At 45.7% G+C, this 23,024-nt stretch overlaps 1 protein-coding gene across 4 annotated transcripts in view; it reads right to left on the bottom strand.

Annotated features, from left to right (window-relative positions):
• Nucleotides 1–23,024, bottom strand: part of NTM (neurotrimin) — a 929,065-nt gene that overhangs the window by 14,989 nt on the left and 891,052 nt on the right. For all 4 annotated transcript variants that reach the window (XM_065882596.1, XM_065882595.1, XM_065882594.1 and 1 more), the window contains 2 exons: nucleotides 7,548–7,682; nucleotides 5,535–5,655 (listed from right to left, as the gene is read on the bottom strand). In XM_065882596.1, coding sequence (XP_065738668.1) covers nucleotides 5,535–5,655; nucleotides 7,548–7,682 — 256 coding nt within the window. The remainder of the gene's footprint in view (nucleotides 1–5,534; nucleotides 5,656–7,547; nucleotides 7,683–23,024) is intronic.

Below are 23,024 nucleotides of genomic sequence, written 5' to 3' on the forward strand. Positions count from 1 at the left end.
GTTTTAGGTGTGTGCCTGGAGACGTTCCCTGGCACAATGCAGATATCCGTCTCCCTATGAAGAGTGAAGTTCTCTGAAGGCAGGTGCCTTGAACACATACAACGTGCCAGCTGTGTGCACTCAGCCCAACCGGATTCGTGTGGTAGGTGCTCGAATTGTGGACGTAATTGATGTTGATGGTGGTGATGATGAACACACGATGGTGACGATGATGACAACCGGAAAAACGAAAAACTCGGTCTTCAAAGAGGAGGAAAACCTGAGGGCTTTGAAAGAACAATGTTTTTCCAAGCACCTGAGTGATAAAATTATCCCTTAAGAACTTGAGGCGTTCTACAGATAATACCTTATTTGGGGCTGTGATTAGGATTAAAGAATCGGGGATCGTTTTTATGTTAGGGGACTCCGAAGGGCCTGGGAATGGTGAGCTGTCCAGAGTATTATAGCAACTCAGCCTGGAAGAGATTACAGATGCCTGAGAATGAGGCCCTACGTGGCCAGGACTGTCTCCCCGAGCTGTTTCACCCCATCATGGAGTCCAGTGTGCCACAAGGGCTCATACCGACACCCGGGGCCACTAACTACAAGCCACAGAGAGTCAGTGGGAAGGACAGCCAGGCACAGACACCATTACAGGGCAGACAGAGAGGGAAAGGAGAAAACTACGTTAGAGGCTGGTAGGGCCACATCCTCCATCTTTGGAGGCTGTTAGTAGCAATTCCTACTGAACTTACATGTCTACATGGAAATTATGAGACCAGCTCTCTTCTTGTCAAAAAACTCTGGAATGCCCTATTTCGGAAAATGGGCTTTAAGCCAATCTTTTACTTCCCCTGAAACAATTTGACTTCCCTGCCCAGAAGCTGAGTCTGTGCTACAGGAAACAGAAATACTAGTGGGGAAAAGCATCCTTCTGAATGGGGGATCTCCGGGAACTGGTCACAGCGACAGCTGCCCGCGTAGGGCCTGGCTGGAGCAGGACGTGGAGACAGTAAAATATGGCAAGATGATCGCGTATGGGGACAGGCTTGTGGGACACAAATTGGGGCAAATGGCTGGTATCGGAGTCATCAAACCGAGAGAGACAATATTCAAGGCAGAAATAGAAAGTAAAGCCCAGCAGGACAATGATGAGAAAATGCTTTGTAAACCATAAAATGTTATTTGAAATAATATATTTCTGTGGAGTCAGACACTGCAAACTCCCGCCCGTCCCTGGGCCACAGGACGTTTTTGGCAGAGATGTCAGCGGTTTTGTCACTATCTGTAGGCGCTGTCGTCTCTGTAGGAGGACAGGATGGCTCTCTCCTTCGCCAAGACTTACGACCACCGTGATGAGAAGAGCAGGATTTTGGCCTCAGTCCTAACCCAACGTCTGTCTCCAGGGAAGTCAGAGTGGGGTTGAAGGAACTTGCCTTGCTTTCCATTCCGTAGATTTTCATCTGTGAGCCTTTGTCTCTCCTAAGTTAGGGGCAGTGAACCGGCCTGAGTCCAGGGACTTCATTAAAACGTGCGCACAGTCCAAACCGAATGAGGTGTCCGGCTGTGCGGCCAGACACCACTGTTCTATTTCCAGCATGTTCCGTAGATGCTGGTCCTCCAGGGGTTGCTGCGCAGAGAAGGCTCTGAAGCCCGCCTGCCAGGAGGCTTCTCTGAGCTCGCCAAGCATATTGATCCCATTTGCCATTCTGATGCCATCCCTGGGCTGGGGAGGAAGCCTTCACATCAGAAGCAAGCTGTGAACTAGATTTCAGCTCTGCAGTGGGGAGAGACACTTACCCAGAGCAGGTTCGGCTTGAGAGCTCGGAAATGTCTTTAGCTAAAAGCAGAGGAGGGCGGCCAGCGGTACCCAGCAGCGCCTTGCAGCTTCTGGGATGACCCTCCGTGTGGTCACACACGTCCTCATCCCATACCACTGCCGAAACCAGTGGTGCTCCTGGGCACAAAAGCCTTTCTGTGTCCCCTGTTGCTTGTTTGTAGGAAATAGACTTCAGTCAGCCTCCATGACCTTCCCTGAGTTCCAAGGGGCAGGTTCAAACAGATGCTAATCAGGGAAGGGAGGGGGATGCAGAGACAAGGGAGGAGTAGCCGATACACAATAGTGCGGCCCTGGGGCAGGGTCCTCGTTCCCCCTCAAGGGATACACATCAGCTGTTTTGCAGATACTGAAACCCCCTGTGTGTTGCCCACAAGCATGTAGACCCCAGACCAGTTGGAACCAAAAGGTCGGTGATGCCGACTCCCGCTTAGCTCCCCACCAACCAGTCAGAAGAATGTCCACCAGCTGATCACGCCCTCTCTGAACCATCACTATAAAACTCCTCACTACCCACTCCAGATCGGGACACACAGTTTTGAGGGCATTAGCCCGCTGTGGCCCCCTTTGCCTGGCAAAGCAATAAAGCTATTCTTTTCTACTTCACCCCAAACTCTGTCTCTGAGATGTACTTCAGTGTTGGGGTGCAGAGGCCGGATTCGGCGTCACTACCAGGCTTCAGCTTCTTAATGCTTTTCAATGGCTGGAGTCCTGTGGATGAGTGGTCTTTATTAACGACAGGGTTCCCTTCCCTCTCCCTCTGATCGATGGCACACACGGTGGTGGCAGGTGTCGAGTGGCTAGTACACAGTCAAGACAGATTTCTACCCTGAATTCTGAGCAAACTGCCTGCCCCCATCACATAGACTCCTTTGATTTGCCTCAGAAATCCCCTCAGCTCACCAGGAATGTGAGCTAGGTTAGAACTGTCTTCCCCCAGGCAGGTGCAATCTGCCCTGGGAGACCTGCCTGGAGGAGGTGACCTGCGAGTGGCCCAGGAAGGTCAGGCAGTGACAAGACTTCAGAGGCAGAGATGCTCTTCTAGAGCTGGGTGCCAGGAGGACAGACTACTGCATTCAATGGTCTCCCATTCCCCTCCCATTTACACAGGGGAATAAATACACGAGCAGCAAATGGGAAACCGAGCGGAATCTACTAAAGGAGAGAAAAGGAGCTGCCACGAGGACTCAGACAGAGGAGGACTCAGAGGTGCCTGAGCCAGGGGCTCTGAAAGTCGCTCCCCACCACGGTGATGCTGCCAGGCTCTTTCCTCCTGGGTGAAGCCTGCAGCCCCCCTCTCCGTGACGCAGCAGCAAGCTCTCTCTTCCTACACCCACCTTTGGCCATATTTGCCTAAAGGCTAATCTCCTTTCCTCCACGTATTTTAAGATTTTCTTTCTTCTACATTTTGCTCACATTTTCGTCCCATAGAGAATAAGAGAAACAGGATGCGGCTGATTAATTTTCATGAAGGCCCGGGCCATGGAAAGTTCAGGAATTTACCCTGGAGCTCAATAGATTTTTGTTTTTTGTTTTGTTTTGTTTTCTGATATTGGACCTTCACCTCTCACTTTTGTTCTTAGTAAAGGAAAGGATAAAAAGGAAGAAAGAGGAAGCAGGATTTCAAAGAAAGATACCCATGTTTATTTATTGGGAAAATACTATTCCCTTCTGCTTGATTCTGAATTCTTAGACAAAAGGAGGAAAGCCAGCTACTTCTTCTTATCTCTCCCTGAGTTTGCTTTTCCTCATTCTGTCTCAGTACTTCCATGTACAAAATGGTATAGACAGGGCTTCCCTGGTGGCGCAGTGGTTGAGAGTCCGCGCAGGGGACGCAGGTTCGTGCCCCGGTCCAGGAAGATCCCACATGCCGCAGAGCGGCTGGGCCCGTGAGCCATGGCCGCTGAGCCTGCGCGTCCGGAGCCTGTGCTCCGCAACGGGAGAGGCCGCAGCTGTGAGAGGCCCACGTACCGCAAAAAAAAAAAAAAGGGCTAGACACATACAACGCACCTAAGTTGCTGCCAGAATTGGTACCTAAAAATGAAAAAGTTCCGCTTCTCACTTGGAAGGAATATGATGATACACAATGGGTCCTCTGACTAAAGCAACTCTTGGTCCTAAGCAAAGTCAGGGGTTGATGCAGAGACTGGAGGAGCTCTTGGTGTCCGGCCCCTTTTTTTAAACTTATTTTTTATGGAAGTATAGTTGATTTACAATGTTACATTAGTTTCAGGTGTACAGCAAGGCGATTCAGTTATACATTTATATACATATATTCTTCTTCAGATTCTTTTCCTTTATAGGTTATTACAAAATATTGAGTAGAGCTCCCTGTGCTATACAGGAGGTCCTTGTTGGTTATCTATTTTATATATAGTAGTGTGTATCTGTTAATCCCAGACTCCTAATTTATCCCTCCCCCCTTCCCCCTTTGGTAACCATAAGTTTGTTTTCTATGTCTGGGGGTCTATTTCTGTTTTGTAGATAAGTTCATTTGTGTCATTTTTTTAGACTCCACATACAAGAGGTATCATATGATATTTGTCTCTGTCTGACTTACTTCACTTGGTATGATAATCTCTAGCTGCATCCACGTTGCTGCAAATGGCATTATTTCGTTCTTTTTGATGTCTGAGTAGTCTTCCATTGTATATACGTACCACATCTTCTTTATCCATTCACCTGTGGATGGACACTTAGGTTGCTTCCATGTCTTGGCTATTGTAAGCAGCACTGCTATGAACACTTCCTGGTCTCTTCGGGAAAGAATCCCAAGGCACTGGAGATGTTCTGAGACGTGTAGGCAGCAGCTGGGTCTCTCCCGGCATGAGTCCTGGCCTGGAATTGCTCACCTGCTCTCCTTCCCAAAGTTCCCCTTTTTGTTGCTTCTTTCCCTCAGCTTCTGAGCCTCTGTCACTCTGTCCTCCTCCTCTACCCCACATACACCTCAGGACCTTTTTGTATCGCCCCCCTCCCCATTGTTACGAATGTGTTCTGACCATGGACAGCTCTTGCACATGTATTTGCCGTTCATCCACCTGAAAATAGCTCTTTGATAACAGTAATCGCATGTTGCCTGGTCCCCGGAGCCACCGAACCCTGTGCTAACGTGCCATTTGCTAACTCCTCATGGTGACAATCTTCAGTGATCATGACAAACATCCTGATGGCGGCTGCAACAATAGGAGGGGATGGGAGAGGCCCCTCTCTTTTCTCCTGCAGTGAAAGTACAAGCCAGGCACAAAGGGAGGCTAACTCGGGTCACGGATGCTTTCATGCACCACCCCTGAGAGTGGCTGGAACTGGACCGGAGTCCTCAGACACAGCTAACTTAGTGCCCTGGAGCATTCCTTCCTGACGCCTTAATGCGAGCCTGAGAATGTGTTAAAAATAGCTGCAGGCAGAACACATTATTTTCTAGGCCTATAAAAAACTCACAGGCTCCTAGTGGCCTTTCCTTTGAGGCTTTGCTTCCCTTAAAAAATAGTTTTTCTCAGGTTTGTTGGTGGGCGAGTGCCAGTTCTGCATGGCAACATCGCAAACATAGCTGAAGTTAATTAATATCAAGAAAACACTTGTTTGTGTATTGTTTCTCCCTCATAGGTAGGAGGAGTTCAGGAGAGGACTTGGCAGGAATCCATTTGCATCCCTGTGGAATCAGGCAGGAACCTGGAAGAGCTTTCTTCTTCTTGTGGGGAGGAGGGGGAGGGAGCCTTACCTTTTGTCATCCTTGTACCACTGGAATTCTGCCGAGGGAACCGCAGAGGCTTCACACTGCAGCGTCCCTGTCTGTCCCACGGGGACACCTGTCCCCTTAGCTTCTGAAATATATGGAGGATCTGCAGAGAGAAGACATCCCATAGCAGCTCAAATGCCGCAGTCACTGACTGTGTTTGTCATGCCCTGCTCTACCTCTGGTCTCCACCATGTGCCAGAGAATGAAACCATCCCATATTGTTCTAAGGAAAAGCTCACATGTACTGCTTCTGCTCCCCTCTGGACAGAGGTGGAATGACCAGGTATTCAGGCATACTTCCTGTTTAAACTTTTCAACTTTCATAGGATGTAGCCCCCCCATGGACCCTCTACCCCGTGGGTGGACAGTCAGCACCTTTAATCAGCCCTGTAGACTGTCTGCACACCAGGTTCTTGCCAGAGTATATAACCTTGAACTATTCAATTTCCATCAAAAGCTCAGTTGCAAGAAATAATACTCATGGAGAATTGCCTGAAGGATACACAGATCCGTCACTCTTGGAGGTGTTCTACGCTGGACCCCTGAATCCAGCCAGACCGACTAGACCTAAGTACGTGGCCTGCATTCATTCCAAGGCTTTGTCAAACTGCCCTTGACAATGCCGACAGTTGCACTGAAATGCATAGTGAGAAGCAGCCACAACCAACTCGCCCTTCTGTTTACTGCAGAAATACTGCATGTGATGTCATTGTGTTCTATTTGTGGAGACCTTAACGTGAAGTTATTTTTCGAGTCTCAGTACCAGAAAAAGCAGTGTTTCTCCCAAGCAACGAATTTGCTTTTATCTTACGGACATAAACCTCAAACCAAATGATGTTTCCCCTCTTTGCTTCAGGAACTGGAAGCCAAATCCTGGACCCACAACCGACCACCTTGGCATATAAATTTTATGTACTGATTTCCCCTAGATTTCACTTATTGTCCTATATAGGTTTTCCCTTTGCTTACATTTTCTTACTCTTCGGGTTTATCTTTATTAACCTTAAGTCATCTTATGTCACTTTAAAAATAATCGTGGTAGGGTACAAAAACGGTATCATTGTTACACCTGTTTCCATGCTGCTTGTGTTAATTAGGTTTGAATTGCAACAGAAACCAAAATATTGAAGAATGAGTAATCACCAAAACACGATATTCTTCCTCTACCTCCACGCTCACCTAAGTTTTGAAGGAGAAAGGCTTCTTGTCTGCTGGCTTAGTTCTTGGGTTCTAGTCTGTCCTACGACTTTCTGAAATTGGACGCAGCAGGGAAAACTTTCAGAATGTCACAGAGAACTGCGTCAGGGTACATAGCGAGGAACCGAGAGGGGAGAGTGTGAGGGAGGGGGGAAGTTGAGCAGCATCAACGTCAGAGAGAATTTGGATGGTAAAGGGGGAGGAGGGGTCCAGACCAGTGGCCTCCAAGCTTTTTGGGTTCAGTACCTCACGTAAGAAAAATCAGGGATGAGCTATAGCCTCTAATATGTGGATATATGTTTATCTATTTATAGTTCAATTAGGAATGTATACCATGTCCATCAACATACATAACTGGAAAAGGATGAGATAAAATCAGTATACCATGAACAGAAATTATAATCTTTTCTCCACACACATGCTTTTAATTTATTTTGTTGCTCCCTATGAAGGAGATGACTGTCTAGAGAGTGTGAAGCTTGGTGACATTATGAGTAAAGTATGCGAAAAATTGGGATTCAAAGACGAGCTTGTATAACATGCATTGAATGCCACTTCACGATCTTTCAGGAATGTTAAGGCACGTTTCGGATCATATGAAATCACTTTCAGATCCAATTTATTATCATGTTTTAAAAGAGTTTGGAATTGTCGCTCCTAAAAGCAGGAGACGGACCGCAAGGCTGCTCTGTTTCCTACTCCGAGTCAGGGTGTGGTGCTGAGGCCCAGCTCTCTGTTGTGGACAGGACAGCAGCAGCCTCAGGCACGTGCAGGGTGGCGGCTCCTGCAACCACTTACAGTTCACGGTGACCTTGACTCTCCGCACCACTGGGGCAGCCACATCATTGGAGGCGCTGCACTCATAGTCCCCCGACTGCTCCCTCGTGATGCCCTGGATCTCCAAGTATTCATCTTCGCTCACAAAGCCCACAGCTGCAGGAGAAGGTGTGGCGGAATGGGAGAAAAAACACCAAAGGTACAAACTTAGAAAACAAAGTGTGCAATGGTTACGTCTGCAGAGAACTGTGCCACTTCTAAGTCCAGATTCTTGGGACCCATGCCAACTCTCCCTCCTTCCACTCTTCTATCTCGTCCTTCGCCAGCTCTTTCTTGGTTCCCTGATGCACCAGCTAAAATGTTTGTGTTCCTACCTACGCTAAGCACAGAGTTTGGAGAACTGCTGGTCCTCAGTAAGTGATGAATAATGTTGACATTTACCCTGCCCGAATCCCAGCAAGCAGTCAGGCTCTGGGGATCTGAGTTAGGCACCTTTGGTGAGTATTAACTTTCTGGTCTCCAGGTATCGTTTAGGCTGAACCTTGAAATGCAAAGCTGATGACATCATCCTAGATCATGAATCCATGATCGTGATCATACCACACTAGCAGTCACACACACGCACACACACACACACACACACAGCTGCAAAAGGCAGTGGAAACACTAATGAAATTAAATTTCTGTTTTCAGATTTAGACACTCAATTAAATCAGCAGAAATCCATTTTATAAACTTCAATCTGCTGGAGCTCTTGGGTCCAAGATTCTGGCCACAAATCAACAGCAGGGACTCCACCCTCTAACTACAAACATGGCAGAGAGGAAAGAGCAAGAAGACAGGGCTGCGAATCACACTGTCACATCCCCGTCCAGAGACTCAGTCTCCCCACTGAAGATTTATGAATAATAGTAACAAACGTCTACCTACCCGACGTCCTCTCTGAGGTCTGGCCTTGAGCCTCTGATATGGACAGACCAGGACATCAATGCCTGCCAAAGGATCGTCACTGTCCCCTCCCAGAGTCACCCTGAGCGTTAACCTCCTCGTGGAGAGACAGGGGATGACAAAATAACCGGGTGCATCCTGGGATCAGCCTGCCTCTCTGTTAAATGAAGATAGCACACCTTACCCTGTGACCTGGCATCATCTCATAGGGAAAATGGGTGCTATTTTTAGTAGTTATTCTGGGACAACAAGCAGAAGTTGAGACTGTCCCCAGAAACCAGAAGACATGTTCCCTGGAATAATGTATATATAATCCTAACACCTCACAGGGCTGTTTGGAGGAACAAATGAAAACTAGCTACATGAGAGCACTTTGGAACACTGATGTCTGCACACTTGTCCCAGTCACCCTGTGATCTGCCTGGATGCCCAGACTCAGGGGGCGCCAGGCTACGTTAACCCCAGGGGGCCCCACCTGAGTGGGGAGGGAAGAGGCACAGTGCCCCCCAGGTGATAAAACCCCTCCATAACACCACCCGTATTGGCTGATGCAAAGCACGAAAATGACAAGAAGAAGAAACTACTGTAATACAAAGAATTATGTGCGTGGTATGTAAATTATGGTTGTATGTGTTCTGTGACATTGTTAAGCTCCCCATGTTTTGTCAAGATAATAACAGGAGCAATGACAATGACACACAAGACAACAGCTTTCTTATACAGAAGGCCCACTGCCTGCCCAGCGAGGCCAGGGCTCCTGGGTCATGGTAAGTCTGTGTCACTGTCCAGAACTAAGTCCAACCTGAGCATTTCCCAGGTGTCTTCATACCCTATGGAGCCCACATGTATGTGCAGGGACACTCCTGCCTCTACGACCTTCAGGGGAGCAAAAGAATAGCCTCTGTCTATTAGAGCAAGCGAGTAAGAGTTAATTAATTCACTGGAAGAACAAGGGACGTGCTGACAAGTAGAAAACAGTGTGCAAAAGTCCAGGATACGGAGAAGACAGTCAACATCAACCCACAGACCCTCATGGTCCCAACCAGTGAGAACCTTCTCCGCGTCACAGGAGCCTTAATTGTCACTGTTTCCTAAGCATCTTTAGGGGAAAAAGCACCAACCTTGATTTGCGGAAGGGTGCAGGAAACGAGGAGAAGAGGTTTAAATGAAGAGCTTGTGATTCCTTTCAGGTTGTCGTTGTTTATTTGTGCCCAACCTGAGGCTACATTTGTCAGATATTCCCCGCTAGATGCTGTAATTACTGTGCAAAGCATCGAGGAGACCAGTGTCACACTTAATATTCCCATTAATTTTAAATGGTGGTCCTTGGTACATATGTGTGGCAATTGGTGTCATATTTTAATTAGGCTTGCCCTACACCATCTGAAATTAATAATAGCTCGAATTACCAGTGTAATTTATAAATTAACAGTGCCATAGCATTAGAAAATAAATTAGCTCTGGACAGCTGTTTCTGGATTGAGCTCCAGTGTCAAAACAGTGACTGGGAGGACCTCAGATCTCCTGGGAGGCTGCGAACGACACCATCAAAGCAAAGAAACAAAATGACACAGGGTTCTCTGGTCTCTTGTTCTTGTTTCCAACTACAGACTATGCGTCTAGTTTAATTCTATCATCCAAACGCGTTCTTGTGTGACCACAGTAAGACTTACAGGAACCAAGCTTGAATGAATTTGTTATAGGAATATCCAAATGGAGAAGTTGATGGGGGGCGGATTACTGTCACAGACTGAAATGCAACTACGTAAATATTAGGACAATCATGGTAAAAAACTTATTAAGTTTTTTGTGGGGACATGTGTGCTGCTGTATGTGAATGAATAAATTAATTAATTAATTAATATATTAATATCAGGCAATTTTATGTAGGGAAGGAAGTTAGATGGCTTAAGATTTGGGGAGGGCTTCCCTGGTGGCGCAGTGGTTAAGAATCTGCCTGCCAATGCAGGGGACACGGGTTCGTGCCCTGGTCTGGGAAGATCTCACATGCCGCGGAGCAACTAAGCCCGTGAGCCACAACTACTGAGCCTGCGCGTCTGGAGCCTGTGCTCCGCAACGGGAGAGGCCACGACAGTGAGAGGCCCGCGCACCGCGATGAAGGGTGGACCCCGCTCGCCGCAACTGGAGAAAGCCCTCGCACAGCAACGAAGACCCAACACAGCCAAAAATAAATAAATTAATTAAAAAAAAAAAAGATTTGGGGAAAGTGTATGTTCTCCACTGACCTACGTGTATATTACCAGAGGGAGAGGATTACACTTAAGTCATCCTGCAAAAACCGATGAAGCTTAAGTTTATTATCATGTGTTCTCCAGACCAAATGCAGAATTATAGGAAAAGCACAATCATTGCTTACCCACTGTTATACGTACACTTTCTGATTAAACTGGAAAGGTAGTATGTATATAGTAAAATGCTTTATACATTTTAGCTTGCATTGTCATTATTGTTACCTTTCTCCTCATATACTTTTTTCTCAAATAGGAGCAAAAATAGCAAAACCAGATAGAAAACCAGTATATATATATATATATATATAAAACAAAACTCTGAATCACCAGAAATGAGGTCCCTAGAGGGACTGCTTAAACAGACAAACAAGAAAAATAAAAAAAAAAAAAACACCACTAAACTGAAATCTGAATTTATAGAATTAATGATTAATGATTCAAGCAAAGTTTTCCTTTAATAGCATTTGTGCTCTGGCTATGAAGTGATCAGTGCTTTGTCACTCGAATGGAGAACTTACAAAGACTATTGGAAGAAAAACAAAAAGAAAACCGATCAACAGAGCTAGGACATAGGCTGACTTCAGAAGAATTACCTAGAATAGTTGTTTGAATATAGAATTTTAGATGCCACTCATACCTACTAAATCAGAATCTCCTGGGACGAGGAGTGTTAATAATTTTACTTGGAAATTCTTATGTACAGTCAAGTTTGGGAAGTAGGGATTTAGGTCAATCCTGTATTTTTCATGTGGGAAATTGAAGTTTAAAGGAGGCCATGCTCACGCATGGGGCTAGAGGCAGCACCCCAGGTCTCCTGATGTCCCTCACACCGATCCTGCAGCTATGGTAGTGTTTTCTAACGGTGTTTTTATGCCGTGTGCACTGGTCTTACTTTCCCACGCAATCAAAACTTTTTGACAGCAGGGACCAGGTCTTGGGCATCTCTGGCTCTCAAGGCACCTAGGAAAATGGTTTACATAATTTGAAACTTGTCAACTTCTTATTAATAAACTGATCGAGGGATTCCCTGGTGGCGCAGTGGTTAAGAATCCGCCTGCCAATGCAGGGGACTTCGGTTTGAGCCCTGGCCCAGGAAGATCCCACATGCCATGGAGGAACTAAGCCTGTGTGCCACAACTACTAAGCCTGCGCTCTAGAGCCCGCGAGACACAACTACTGAGCCCGCGTGCCACAACTACTGAAGCCGCGCGCCTAGAGCCTGTGTTCTACAGCAAGAGAAGCCACCTCAATGAGAAGCCCTCGCACGGCAACGAAGCATAGCCCTGCTCGCTGCAACTAAAGAAAGCCCATGTGCAGCAACAAAGACCCAATGCAGCCAAAAATAAATTGAAAAACAAACAAACAAAAAACCTGATTGACCAACAGACTAAGAAATACAGACCGAATTCAATTAAAAAAAAAAAAATCAGGGACCCTGTTGCTTACCTAACACTCACATGGCTCTGTTCCCAAGACAGTCCCACCTTTGGTAATTGTTCTTAGCGAAATATTTGTATTTCCTGACTTCAAAAAACATCATCAGTGCTAGTGTTCTAACAGAAGACTTTCTTTAAATATGTGATTTTAAAAGGTTTATCAAGTGTTTAGCATACTTTATATTTAGTCTTGGGGCCAATTATTTCCTCAGGGGGATGCATCTTTAAAAATGGAGATCAACGAGGAAGTGCGATTTCTCTAACACAATTTGTTTTACAGCCAACTTCTCAGGAATACAGCTATTTCATTAAGTGGAATCTGACAATCCAAGCAGTGAAATGAAGCAAGTTGGAAACGTGATCACATCTGTCCCCAAACCCCCAAAGAAACTTCACACTCTCCGAGGACTTAGCAGTTTATAACCCATCGAAGGACAAAAAGTGCCCTGTGTTAAGTAATACTCCTTTGGAAAAGAAAACCCTAGGTTTCTGAGTTCACAGATTGGGCTTTGAAATCTTTATAACTGAAAATAATAATAGCCACGATTATTATTTTTATCACACCCAAGAAAAGCTACAGAGAACAGCTGTAGCTATTGGAGAGGGCACAGCTGTCTCCTTGCTTAATATTTTTATGGAATATATACCAGCTGAGAGAAAAATCACTGGACCCCAGAACATAGAATTCCAGAATTCAAAAGTTGGAAGGAATCATTTAAAACATTTAGTTCCAATACTGTGACTAGTCGACTGGTCCTCTAGACTCTGCTCCCCTTTGCCCTCTCTATTTGCACCAAGATGTTCCCATTCAACCCAGACTGGGCTTCAAGGAGAGTTGTTTACAGGACAGATCAAATGGTGTCCCTCCAAGGTGCCTCGATTCTATGCTGACCAGCATGGGAAGTTTTGTGCTCTGATGGAGGGAGACATGGTTTTGCTCAGGTGCTGGGAGGTGTGGCCCACGAGAACATCGTGATAGAGGCGTGGTTAGTGTTCCTCAACAGCAGCCCTTGCAAGCCAGAGGGACTGGTTTGAGGTCTGCGGGAGGAAGTGCTTAAAGCCAGAACTAAAGAAGATACTAAAGGTGGGCGATGCTGCCATGAGACGCAAGGTCAGCACCTGCTGATGGACTGGGGAAGGTCTTCCTCCTCCCGCCCCACCCCCGAGAACTCAAAGCAGTCTGGGGCCCTGAGCCCGCAGCCAACAACTGTTCAGAACAGACCCTCACTCTCCCTCAGACAGCAGAGGCAGTGGTGAGGCGCGGCGTGGAGGGGCCTCCAAGAACGAGGCAGAGGTAAAGCTGAGGGTCTCCAGGCATGGAGATGGGCCCTCAGAGCCACCTTAACCTGGCACTGGGGGAAATCCTTGTGCTGCAGGACCAGGCTGGGGGCTCGTGGGCTCCACAGAAAACCCACACAGCAACATCTGCGGTGACAGGGTGAGACGGCCGTTGTCAAAAAGCATTTCCAAATAGAATGGTAATTATTGTTGAATTATCTACACAGGATAGCTTCTGAGGGTCTGATATTCAGCTGGAGCAAAACGGTTGAAGGGCTGATCTCGGCTCTTAGCCCTGCTGGTCCCTGGCTGTGCTGTGGACGGTGCTGAGTGCCCATGTCTGCACACTGGACCCTGAAGTCATCCTAGCTGATGGCTCCCTCTCCAAACTTCAGATTCCACTTCTTTAAAATGGGAAAATGACACCACCTTAGAGCGTGATCGTGAGTATTAAGTATGTGTGAAGTACTTAGCACATGGTAACCTCTTAATAAATGGCAGCTCTCGTGATTATTGTTACTGATCCTACAGCTCAGTCTGAGCCCATTTGATCCTTGATACAGGAAAATCTCAATGTGAAAATGAAAGAATAATCAGATCTCTGCTTTTCCAGTAGGGACTTAATAATAATAAACTTTACAAAGGATTCACCACAGATCCTGTAACTAGAAAGTTCTACTCCGTTCACTTAAAATACGATTTGATTTACAAGGGATACAATTTCTTGCGATCATTTCTTCTAAGAAAGCAATTGCAGCTGCATAGCCCATGTGAAACCAGCTGGGGGCTTGAAAAATATCTCTAATTTCACAACTAAGAATAAGAGGATATAAACATATTTTATATATATATATAATATATATATATATACACACACACACACATATATATACATATATATGGGTGATATATATACACATATATATATACCTGTGTGTGTGTGTGTGTGTATATATATATATATGTGTGTGTGTATATATATATATATATATATATATATACACATACATATATATATTTGTTTTTCTCCTTGACCTTTCCTTTGGTTGCAGATAGCATGGCTGGCAGAAAGGACAGTCTGACGATCTCTCCAAGAATGAGAAACTTTTCAAAGTTCTGGAGGGCCCAACCTGTTTTTTCCTGCTCTTGCACTGAGGCACATGTTCAAATGGTCAATGAGAATATTACACATCAAACAGAAGGGGCCAACGCTGGGCCGTGGGATGGGCTGATTGTCCTAAGTCGCTGGCTTCCATTCCAGGAGAGGAATCTCCCTTGAACACATCAGCATTGGTTGCTGGTGAGAAGAGTTGCAGTCGTGAAGCCTGTGTGTGGCAGTGCCCCCATGCATCACCGGCCTGGCAGGCTTGCAGCTGTCTCTGCGGCAGCTGGACTTTTCTTAGACCTGGGAAACGTATCATTTCCCTCAGCCCCCACCCCCAAACCTTCAAATTAACCTATTAATGTGATTTTATCATAAAGCAGTCATTAGAGATCCAATTAAAAACTACATAAACTAATGCCAAGTGTAAATTTCCTGACTATCTTTCTACCTATCAACCTATCTATCCCTATCTAGCTATCCATCTGTCTTCTCTCCATCTCTCTGCCTCTCTATCTAGGGATAAAGGTAACTGCAAAACAGCACAGATCCTCGTATATTAAGAACTCATTTGTCAGTTGCAACAAAATATATGTGTGTTTTTGAACAGGTATGAATATGTGCACGTGAATGTAGTATTTTAGGATCTATAGAAAGAAAAAGAGAATTGAATTCCCTTAATTTTTTAAGTGGGACATTTCCTGGGAATAATCTTTAGCTTTGTATTAAGGAGGAGCTGCAGCCCGAAACACAATTATATGAAGAAAGAGCCCTCTGCACGCCACCGAGCCAGGTCCTGTGTATCTCTGAGGTACATCCCTCTCCTTAACAACAAGTTGTCTTTGCAGATATGGCTCCAGCAGCTGGCTGGGCCCTAGGAGTGTGTGCTCTTCTGCTGGCTGCCTTTTCATGAGGACCCCCCAGCTCAGTTTTGCATGCAGACCTTGTCTTACGGGTAATGATTTCAAAGTCAAAAAGCGCACAGCTGGATGTTTGGAGTTTGCAGCTTGGTGTCTGGAACCTGAGTATTTGCAGCGGTACAGCTGATGGCTGCTAAAAAAAATAAAAAGTAAATAAAGAAATCAGCTTTTGATTTGTAAACTCAGCCAATTTGATCTGAAAGACATTGATAGGGGATAAATATAGAACTCCGCAGTGTCGTATTACCTCGTACATTGGCTGTTTGCTTTCTCTTTTTCTAAAACCCTAGAGATATAAGCCAGGACTGAGTGCTGCGGGATGTAACGTTGCTTTGAAATTCCTTGTCCAGATTAATTTAAGGGAATTGTTCTTCTTAAGAGGCCCCTACTGGGTTAAGGTTCCTGGCTCCATCATGCACGCAAGTGGTCAGACATCCACCTGCAGGGGGTCATCTTAGCCACCTGGTCCTGAGCTGCCTTGGGAAAGCAGGGCCATCTGTACTTTAGCCATGAAGACAATTTCTGGATTAAGAGCAGGAGTTCTTATCTGAGAACTGTAGAACTCCAACCCTAGGGGTTTCTGGACCTCAGGAAATGACATCATGCATATGTGCCTGTGTGTTTATGCTTTTCCTAACGAGAGATTCTATTTCTTTCTGGAAAGTGTTCTGAAAGAAGCACAGGGCACAGAAAGATTCATACAGACCATTCTATGGTCCTGTGGTTCATCTCCACTGTACAGAAACAAGTCTCTATCAACCCCCAGGCTTGCAAAGGAAAAAGAGAAAATGCCCTCAAAATGTAACTGATGATTGGAAGAAGGAATAACTCTAGGAGTAAAGCACAGCCTTGCATATGTTTCATTAAATATTTTGTGGAGGATGGAAAGTGAAGTAACTTATAAATCATCCTTTTGAAGAATAGGTATGCAGATCTGAGCAGTGCTTTGTTCACCAAACGAGGGGAGTTCTCCTCCCACCAAGACTTAGAATGAAAGGAAGGTAGCAGGTAGGGTTCCGCCCATTCCCCAGAGACCCCCAACCACTGGAGATCAACCAGAGGCTTGCTGGACACAGAGGGAGCGGGGAGCAAGGCCCTCCCTTTGCAGCAGCCTCAGGTGCAGAGCAGAAGGAAGGCTTTCCTGAAGAATTCCATGTATTCGCGACTGTACCAGTCAAACACTTAATGACAAAATGACCACTTGGGAGAAGGAAGAGAGAAGAAAACCTGGAGTGGGGTTAAATCTATAATTAAGATAATCTAATGAGTAAATTCAAGTCAGATCCTGAGAGGAAGCTGCAAGGTGCCATGGATTCTGGGGATGGAAGTGTCAGCCTGCACTCCTGGTTGGCCTGGGGGCAGGGAGACACAGGCAGCCCATGTATGTAAGAGGATGACTCAACACCACATAGACAGGCCCTTAGAGTAGCATGAAGCCTGATGATGTAGGGTCATCTGGGTCCAGTGAGAAAGGGAGGCATGGTGAAAACCTTTGAATAAGCCAGACTCGATTGCAGCCTTTGAACATATTTAACATAATAAAATCTTTGCAAATAGTTCTCAAAATCTCTCCCCCACCAAAGCTACTTGCTACCGAATCACACCGGCTGAGACACATGCCCGGTGCTGCCCACCTGTCTGGGAATGCTTCCCACCTCTGTTCCGAGTTGTCCTCTACACACAGGTGGACCTTCGATCCCATCACGGAGATGTGAAGAGAGAGTGCACAGAAAAGGAGATTTATGCTTTCATTAGTTCCACTGCCAAGGTTTCCTTCTATCTCTCTTCATTTCGCACAAGAGCTAAACGTAGGCACACATACCTACGTCCAGATGGAACACGAAGTATGGAAACAAGACAATCATGATTTGTCAGAACAAACATGGTGCTGCCAAGCCCTGATTATGGCTACTTCTCTTAGGAATTACGTAGTCTTGAGTAAATTACTGATTCCCAGTTCCCTTGTCAATGAAATGTGGGTACGTTCTTATTCTTCCCTCCCTAGGTTGGGTCTGAGAATTAGATGAGAGAATTTGAGCAAAGGCACAGAAGACTGGTTGACACATGAGAGATGATCCATAAATGTCAGAAGGAACAGACTCTAGGAGGAATCTGAGACACTCAATCCTCACATAATGGAAGATATTAAAGGTGGGCTTCCCTCCTCTGCTAACTCAATCTCCTCCCCTTGGTCAGTCTACACTCTGAATCCAGTTCCTGCATCTGAAATGACCAGCTCTGCTCCCGATTTCCATGTTCATGTCATCATCCTAGGACGATCTGCTTACCTCTGTGCCCGGAACTCAGGGGAATACCTCACATGTGTCTCCCAGACACCCTGGGCTGAATCATCACCTTGCCCCTGAAAACTGCTCTCACCCCTGTGTCCGCTAATCCCTGCTGGTGGCAGGGCTACCTCCCTGTTCTCCTAAGATAAAGAAGAGTCACACGTTTGATTCCTCCTTTTTCACTCACTCCTCACCATCAATCAACACATCCAGTGGTTTGTACCCCCTTTACCGTTTTCAAATCTATTTTCTTCTTTCCCTCATCACTGTTAACTATGTTAATTCGGCTGCTGTTATCTACTCTGGGTTATTACAATCCCCTCTCTACTGATCCCCCTGCCTCCAGGTTATTATATTTATTGTTGATGCCCAAACGATTGCAAAGAATAAAAATCCATCTCCTCACGGCTTAACCCCTTGTCCTTCAGACGACTCTTGTCTCCATCTCTAGATTCTTCTGTTGCCAACTCCTTTCCCGCCTCACCCACTAGACACACCAGGAAAGGTCCTACGATGCTGAGCCGTTTATCTGTGCCTCGCAACCTCTCCTTCTATGCCTTCAAAACCATCTAGGATATTACTCCTCTGGGAACCCTTTCTTGACAATCAAAATTCCTTACCTCCTCTCTACCCAGTTTATTTTTTTGCTTCAAGTGTTGCCCTAATCACACTGCATTGTTATGTAATTGCATATGTTTACCCCACTCAAAGTTATACGAGAGAGGGGGCCCTTATTTATCTCTGTCTCCAATATCTATAGCAGCCTTGAACACACAGAAGGCACCACGTGATCATATGGTCAAAGACTGAATGAATGAACTAATGGATTATAATTTTGGTGGCTGGTCTGACTCTCATAATGAACTATTCAAACCTTCTTTGGTGACTTTTAAGAAAACAGCAGATATCTATCTTTTAAGGTTTTTTTTTTTTTTTTTTTTTTTCGATAAAGGGCTGGGCACATAAAGAGGCCTCTCTAATCTCCTAAGGATAGATAATTTTATTCCACGTTTTCTAAAGGGGACTAAAAAGCCTTCCTCAAGCTAGACTTGGAGTGAATAAGAAAAGAGCTTGGTTTAGCCATCTCCACAAATACCCTTCATTGAAAGCTCTTGTAGCTAATGCCCCTGATTCCTCCAAATGAGTGAGGATGCAGCGTGTTCCAGAAGTGTCTAATCAGAAGTGTCTCAGAGAGCTTTCTTATGTCATCATCAGCTCGGTTGCATTTTTTCCAAGTGGAATCAGCTCGGTGATTCAGCTCTGTCTATATGCAATTAGTAGTGGAATGATTGCAGGGAACACGATGAGGCTCTTTACCTTCCTGGGATGGGCAGGCAGGGAAAAAGTGCCGCTGCCCACACGAAACGGGCCTCCGCAGAGGCACGGGCAGCCTCTGCAGCAGAAACACTAACAGGCACTGTGATAAGAGCTCTGGGTGAGGAATGGAAGCTGGCAACAGGACATGGAAGCGAGCAAGGGCTTGAAGTTGAACTTGACCTAATAGGGCAAAACCATGCTGGAGCATCAAAACCTCCCTGAGAAATCCCAGCACTTGCCGCAAGAGGGTTGACACCTAAAATGCACAGAGATGAACAAGTGTTCCCCTTCTCACCTGTGCTCATGTGACTTCCCCACCCTCCTTCCTTCTCAGGATTCCCAGGCTTTGCCTGCCCCGACGGTGCTGGTTTCTTTCCACCTCTGCTTAAATTGCATTATCTCCCACCCCTCTGGTCTCCTTCCAACCTGGTCACTCTCTTCCTTTTCCACAATTCCAAGAGATAGGATAGAGAAACACTTTTGTCTGATCACCAGCAAAAACGTCCTTTGTACTTGAAGTGAAAAATCTAACAACGGTAACTGAGGGACCACAAATTATTCTTTATTTCTGTCCTAATTCTCTACTGCTGGCACCTTCCATGGGGCAGGGGAGGAGTGGAGGGGAGCTCATGAATCAACCGGCGGAGATAGCAACTGGTGAAGAAGGGGGCAGAGAGAGAGACAGAGGCAGAGAGACAGAGAGGAGAGTGAGAGACAGAGAGAGAGATGGAGAGAGAGCCAGAGCACAGACAGATGATAAAATGATATGTCAAACGGAGAACGCAGGCAGAATGCAAGTGTCTGTTGAAGGCAATTACACAGTTGTTTAGGTAAATCAGAAGCTCGCTCCCATGACTACTGTGCTCTCATCAAAGCTCAAAGCCATTGTCAGCCCCACGGGAGTAGTTGGCCGTAACCAGTCTTGCATGAAGCCTGTGGGGACAGCCGGCTCAAGCACAACCCGAGTGTCCTATGATGCTTTGAAGACACCCCAGCATGGGCCTGAGGAGCCTCTCTTCTCCAGGAGGCCCTTATAACCAATCCTCTGGAGTAGGTTCAGCACACTTGTTCTGTGAAAGACCACGTGGCAAATATTTTAGGCCTCGCAGGTCATACAGCCTCTGCAGCAACTACTGAACTCTGCTGCTGTCATGCAAATGCAGCCGGGAGAATAGTCAATGGGCCAGAGTGACTGGATTCCAGGAACGCTTTGTCATGGACAACGCCATTTCAGTGCCACTTCACCTTACTGTGTTACCAACGATTCTTCTTCTGATGGACATTCAACGTTTTTAAAAGGTAAAAAACATTCTTGCTGGGCATGCAAGAAACAGGTGGCGGGCTGGACTTGGCCTGTTGGCTGCGTTTTGCCAACCCCTGGTGGACACGTCTGACCTTTCCAGTCGTATCACCCTGTTTCCCAAATCCTCTCCTCTGCCCCGACACTACACTCTTGCAAAACCTTCTGTCCTGCACTCTGGAACCTGCCCTGAATGATCCCTGATGTCCTCCTGTTCTTCTTGGAGACACACCTCCCCATCACTGTCATACTGAGTCTGGGAGAATGGATTCCACTGCAGATTTGTCCTGTCCACTGGAGGCTACGAATTTATTTTATTCTTTCTCGGTATCTTTACTCTGCCGTGAAACTTCTAGACCGCACCTTTTTAAACCCTGTGCCTCTTCTAGCATCCAAATAATCACACCCTCCCCTTCCTCACCACATCTCTGCTCTCTCCTAACTTTGGGGGGCTCCTGTTCATTCACGGAACACCTTTGCTCCTGACCTAGACTCTTCATCTCCATCCCAACTCCAACCATCATTCTCGGTGACTTTTCACATCTGGAAAGATATCTCTCCAAACCTGATTCTCACATTCTTGATCTCCTGATCTCCAAGTTTTCCTCTGCTCACTTCAGTGGCCTCCTCCACACTGACACTTGCAACTTGTCAGAAACTGTACCACCTCCAAAGCCATGAATTTGAGCATCTCACTCTGTCCAGGACTTCCCATCTTTGCCAAAACGTTTGCTTAGTGACTTTATGGAAACTATGATTTTACTTCACGGAGGCTTCAAACCCATCGACCTTTGACGTTCCTTCTGACGAAATGTAGATTTTAAGGACCCGTCACTGTAATCGCTCACTGGAAAATACCTATAATGACTTTACCTCTATCCGTATATGTTCCACTAGGCTGAGGAATCCCCACTCTAGATGGATGCAAAGATCTGTCTTCTCTGGGTCTGTTCTGGAAGATCACACAAACCAGCAGCCTGGTTCCACCAGACATTCCTGATCACCCACCTCAGCTGAGCACTCACCACTGGAATTCTGCAGCGCTTCTCTCAGAACCATACTCTTAAGGTTTATTTTCTCCTTCTTCAGTCTCTTTAGACACATGGCTGTTTCACCATCTACGTTATTATCCGCTGATCATCCGCTGATGAGGGTGGTGGGGCACCCAGAAGGCATCAGACATCAGACAGGCATCACTCATTTTCTCACGATCCACTCTACAGACCTCTACATCTGTGCTTGTCATCTCATTGTCCCATAAGTTTTAGAACACTTAGGTTTTGTGACCCAGCATTGCAATCACTCATGGGCAATGACCTCAGCTTCTCCTCCATTCCCGTGCTACACTAGCTAACAGGACAGCTGTCTGTCTTTCCTTCTATCAAAATGCCAATTCCTCCTTCTGATCTGTGTGCTTTTTCCCTTCTCATCTTTCAAGGACTTCACTCCATCAGTTACCTCTACTTTCTCCTACATCTTCATCTGCTTTTGCTCTCCCCATGGATGTTCTTCTCTCAGTTTGTTTGCTTGTTTATTCCTCAAAGACTTTTTATTTGAGGTATAATTGACATATAACGTTATATTAGCTTTAGGTGTATAACATAATCGTTCAATATGTGTTTATATCACAAAATGATGACCACGATAGGTCTAGTTATCATCCATCACCGTATATAATGAGAGTATTTTTTTCTTATGATGAGAAATCTCAAATCTTCTCTCTTGGCAACTTTCAAATATGCAATGCAGTACTGTTAACTATACTCACCATGCTGTACATTACATCCCCAGGACTTAATTATTTTATAACTGGAAGTTTGTACTTTTCGACTCCCTTCACCCATTCTGCCTACCTCCCATCCTTAGCCTCTGGCAACCACCAATCTGTTCTCTGTTCAGATTTATTATTATTATTTTAAAACATATCATTCTGGGCAGTCACACCAATTGACTTTACTCTGGACATAAACAACAGTTTGCTCTCCCAGTCTTAGTTCACAGCTTTGACCTACCTAGATTTTTTCACCTGTTCATCATCTGCCTTGACACCTCTACTCTCCAAAGACCCCATAGTTCTCAGGCCCTTTTCACAACCACACTTCTTGAAACTACTGTCCAAACATGCTATGGAGAATTCTTCACCTCACATTAACACCTCCATCTCTCCCTAACCCATCTCGCCATTGAACCTTCTCACACCCAGGTCACTGAACGATGGCCAAGTCGCCAAGTCCTTTGTATTCATTTTAGTGTTTTCTCAAGAGACTTTAAACTGTCTTCTCTTGGCTTTAATGCCCCATGTTCCTAATTGTCCATCTACCTCTCTGGATGCTCCTTCAAAATCTCCTCTACTGGTTTCTCCTATTTTATCCAAACTCTATGTGTTGGGATTCTTCTGAGCTTGGTCCTAGGCATTCTTTTCTCACTGCACAATAATCTCCCAGGTCATGTCATATATTTCATGGTTTGGTACATCCATTTATATAGCAATGACTCACAAGTTTACATCTCCACCCTATTTTTCTTTCATGAGCTCTGGACTCACATATGCATTGGTCAGCCTAAAACAGTCACATGGAAGTCTCAGATAACCCAAAATTGACATGTTCAACATGGAATTCTTGATTAACTTCTTCAAACTTTATTTTCTTTCAGTT

The sequence above is a fragment of the Phocoena phocoena genome, chromosome 8 (genome assembly GCF_963924675.1).
Source record: "Phocoena phocoena chromosome 8, mPhoPho1.1, whole genome shotgun sequence".
In the NCBI taxonomy this organism is placed as follows: domain Eukaryota; kingdom Metazoa; phylum Chordata; class Mammalia; order Artiodactyla; family Phocoenidae; genus Phocoena; species Phocoena phocoena.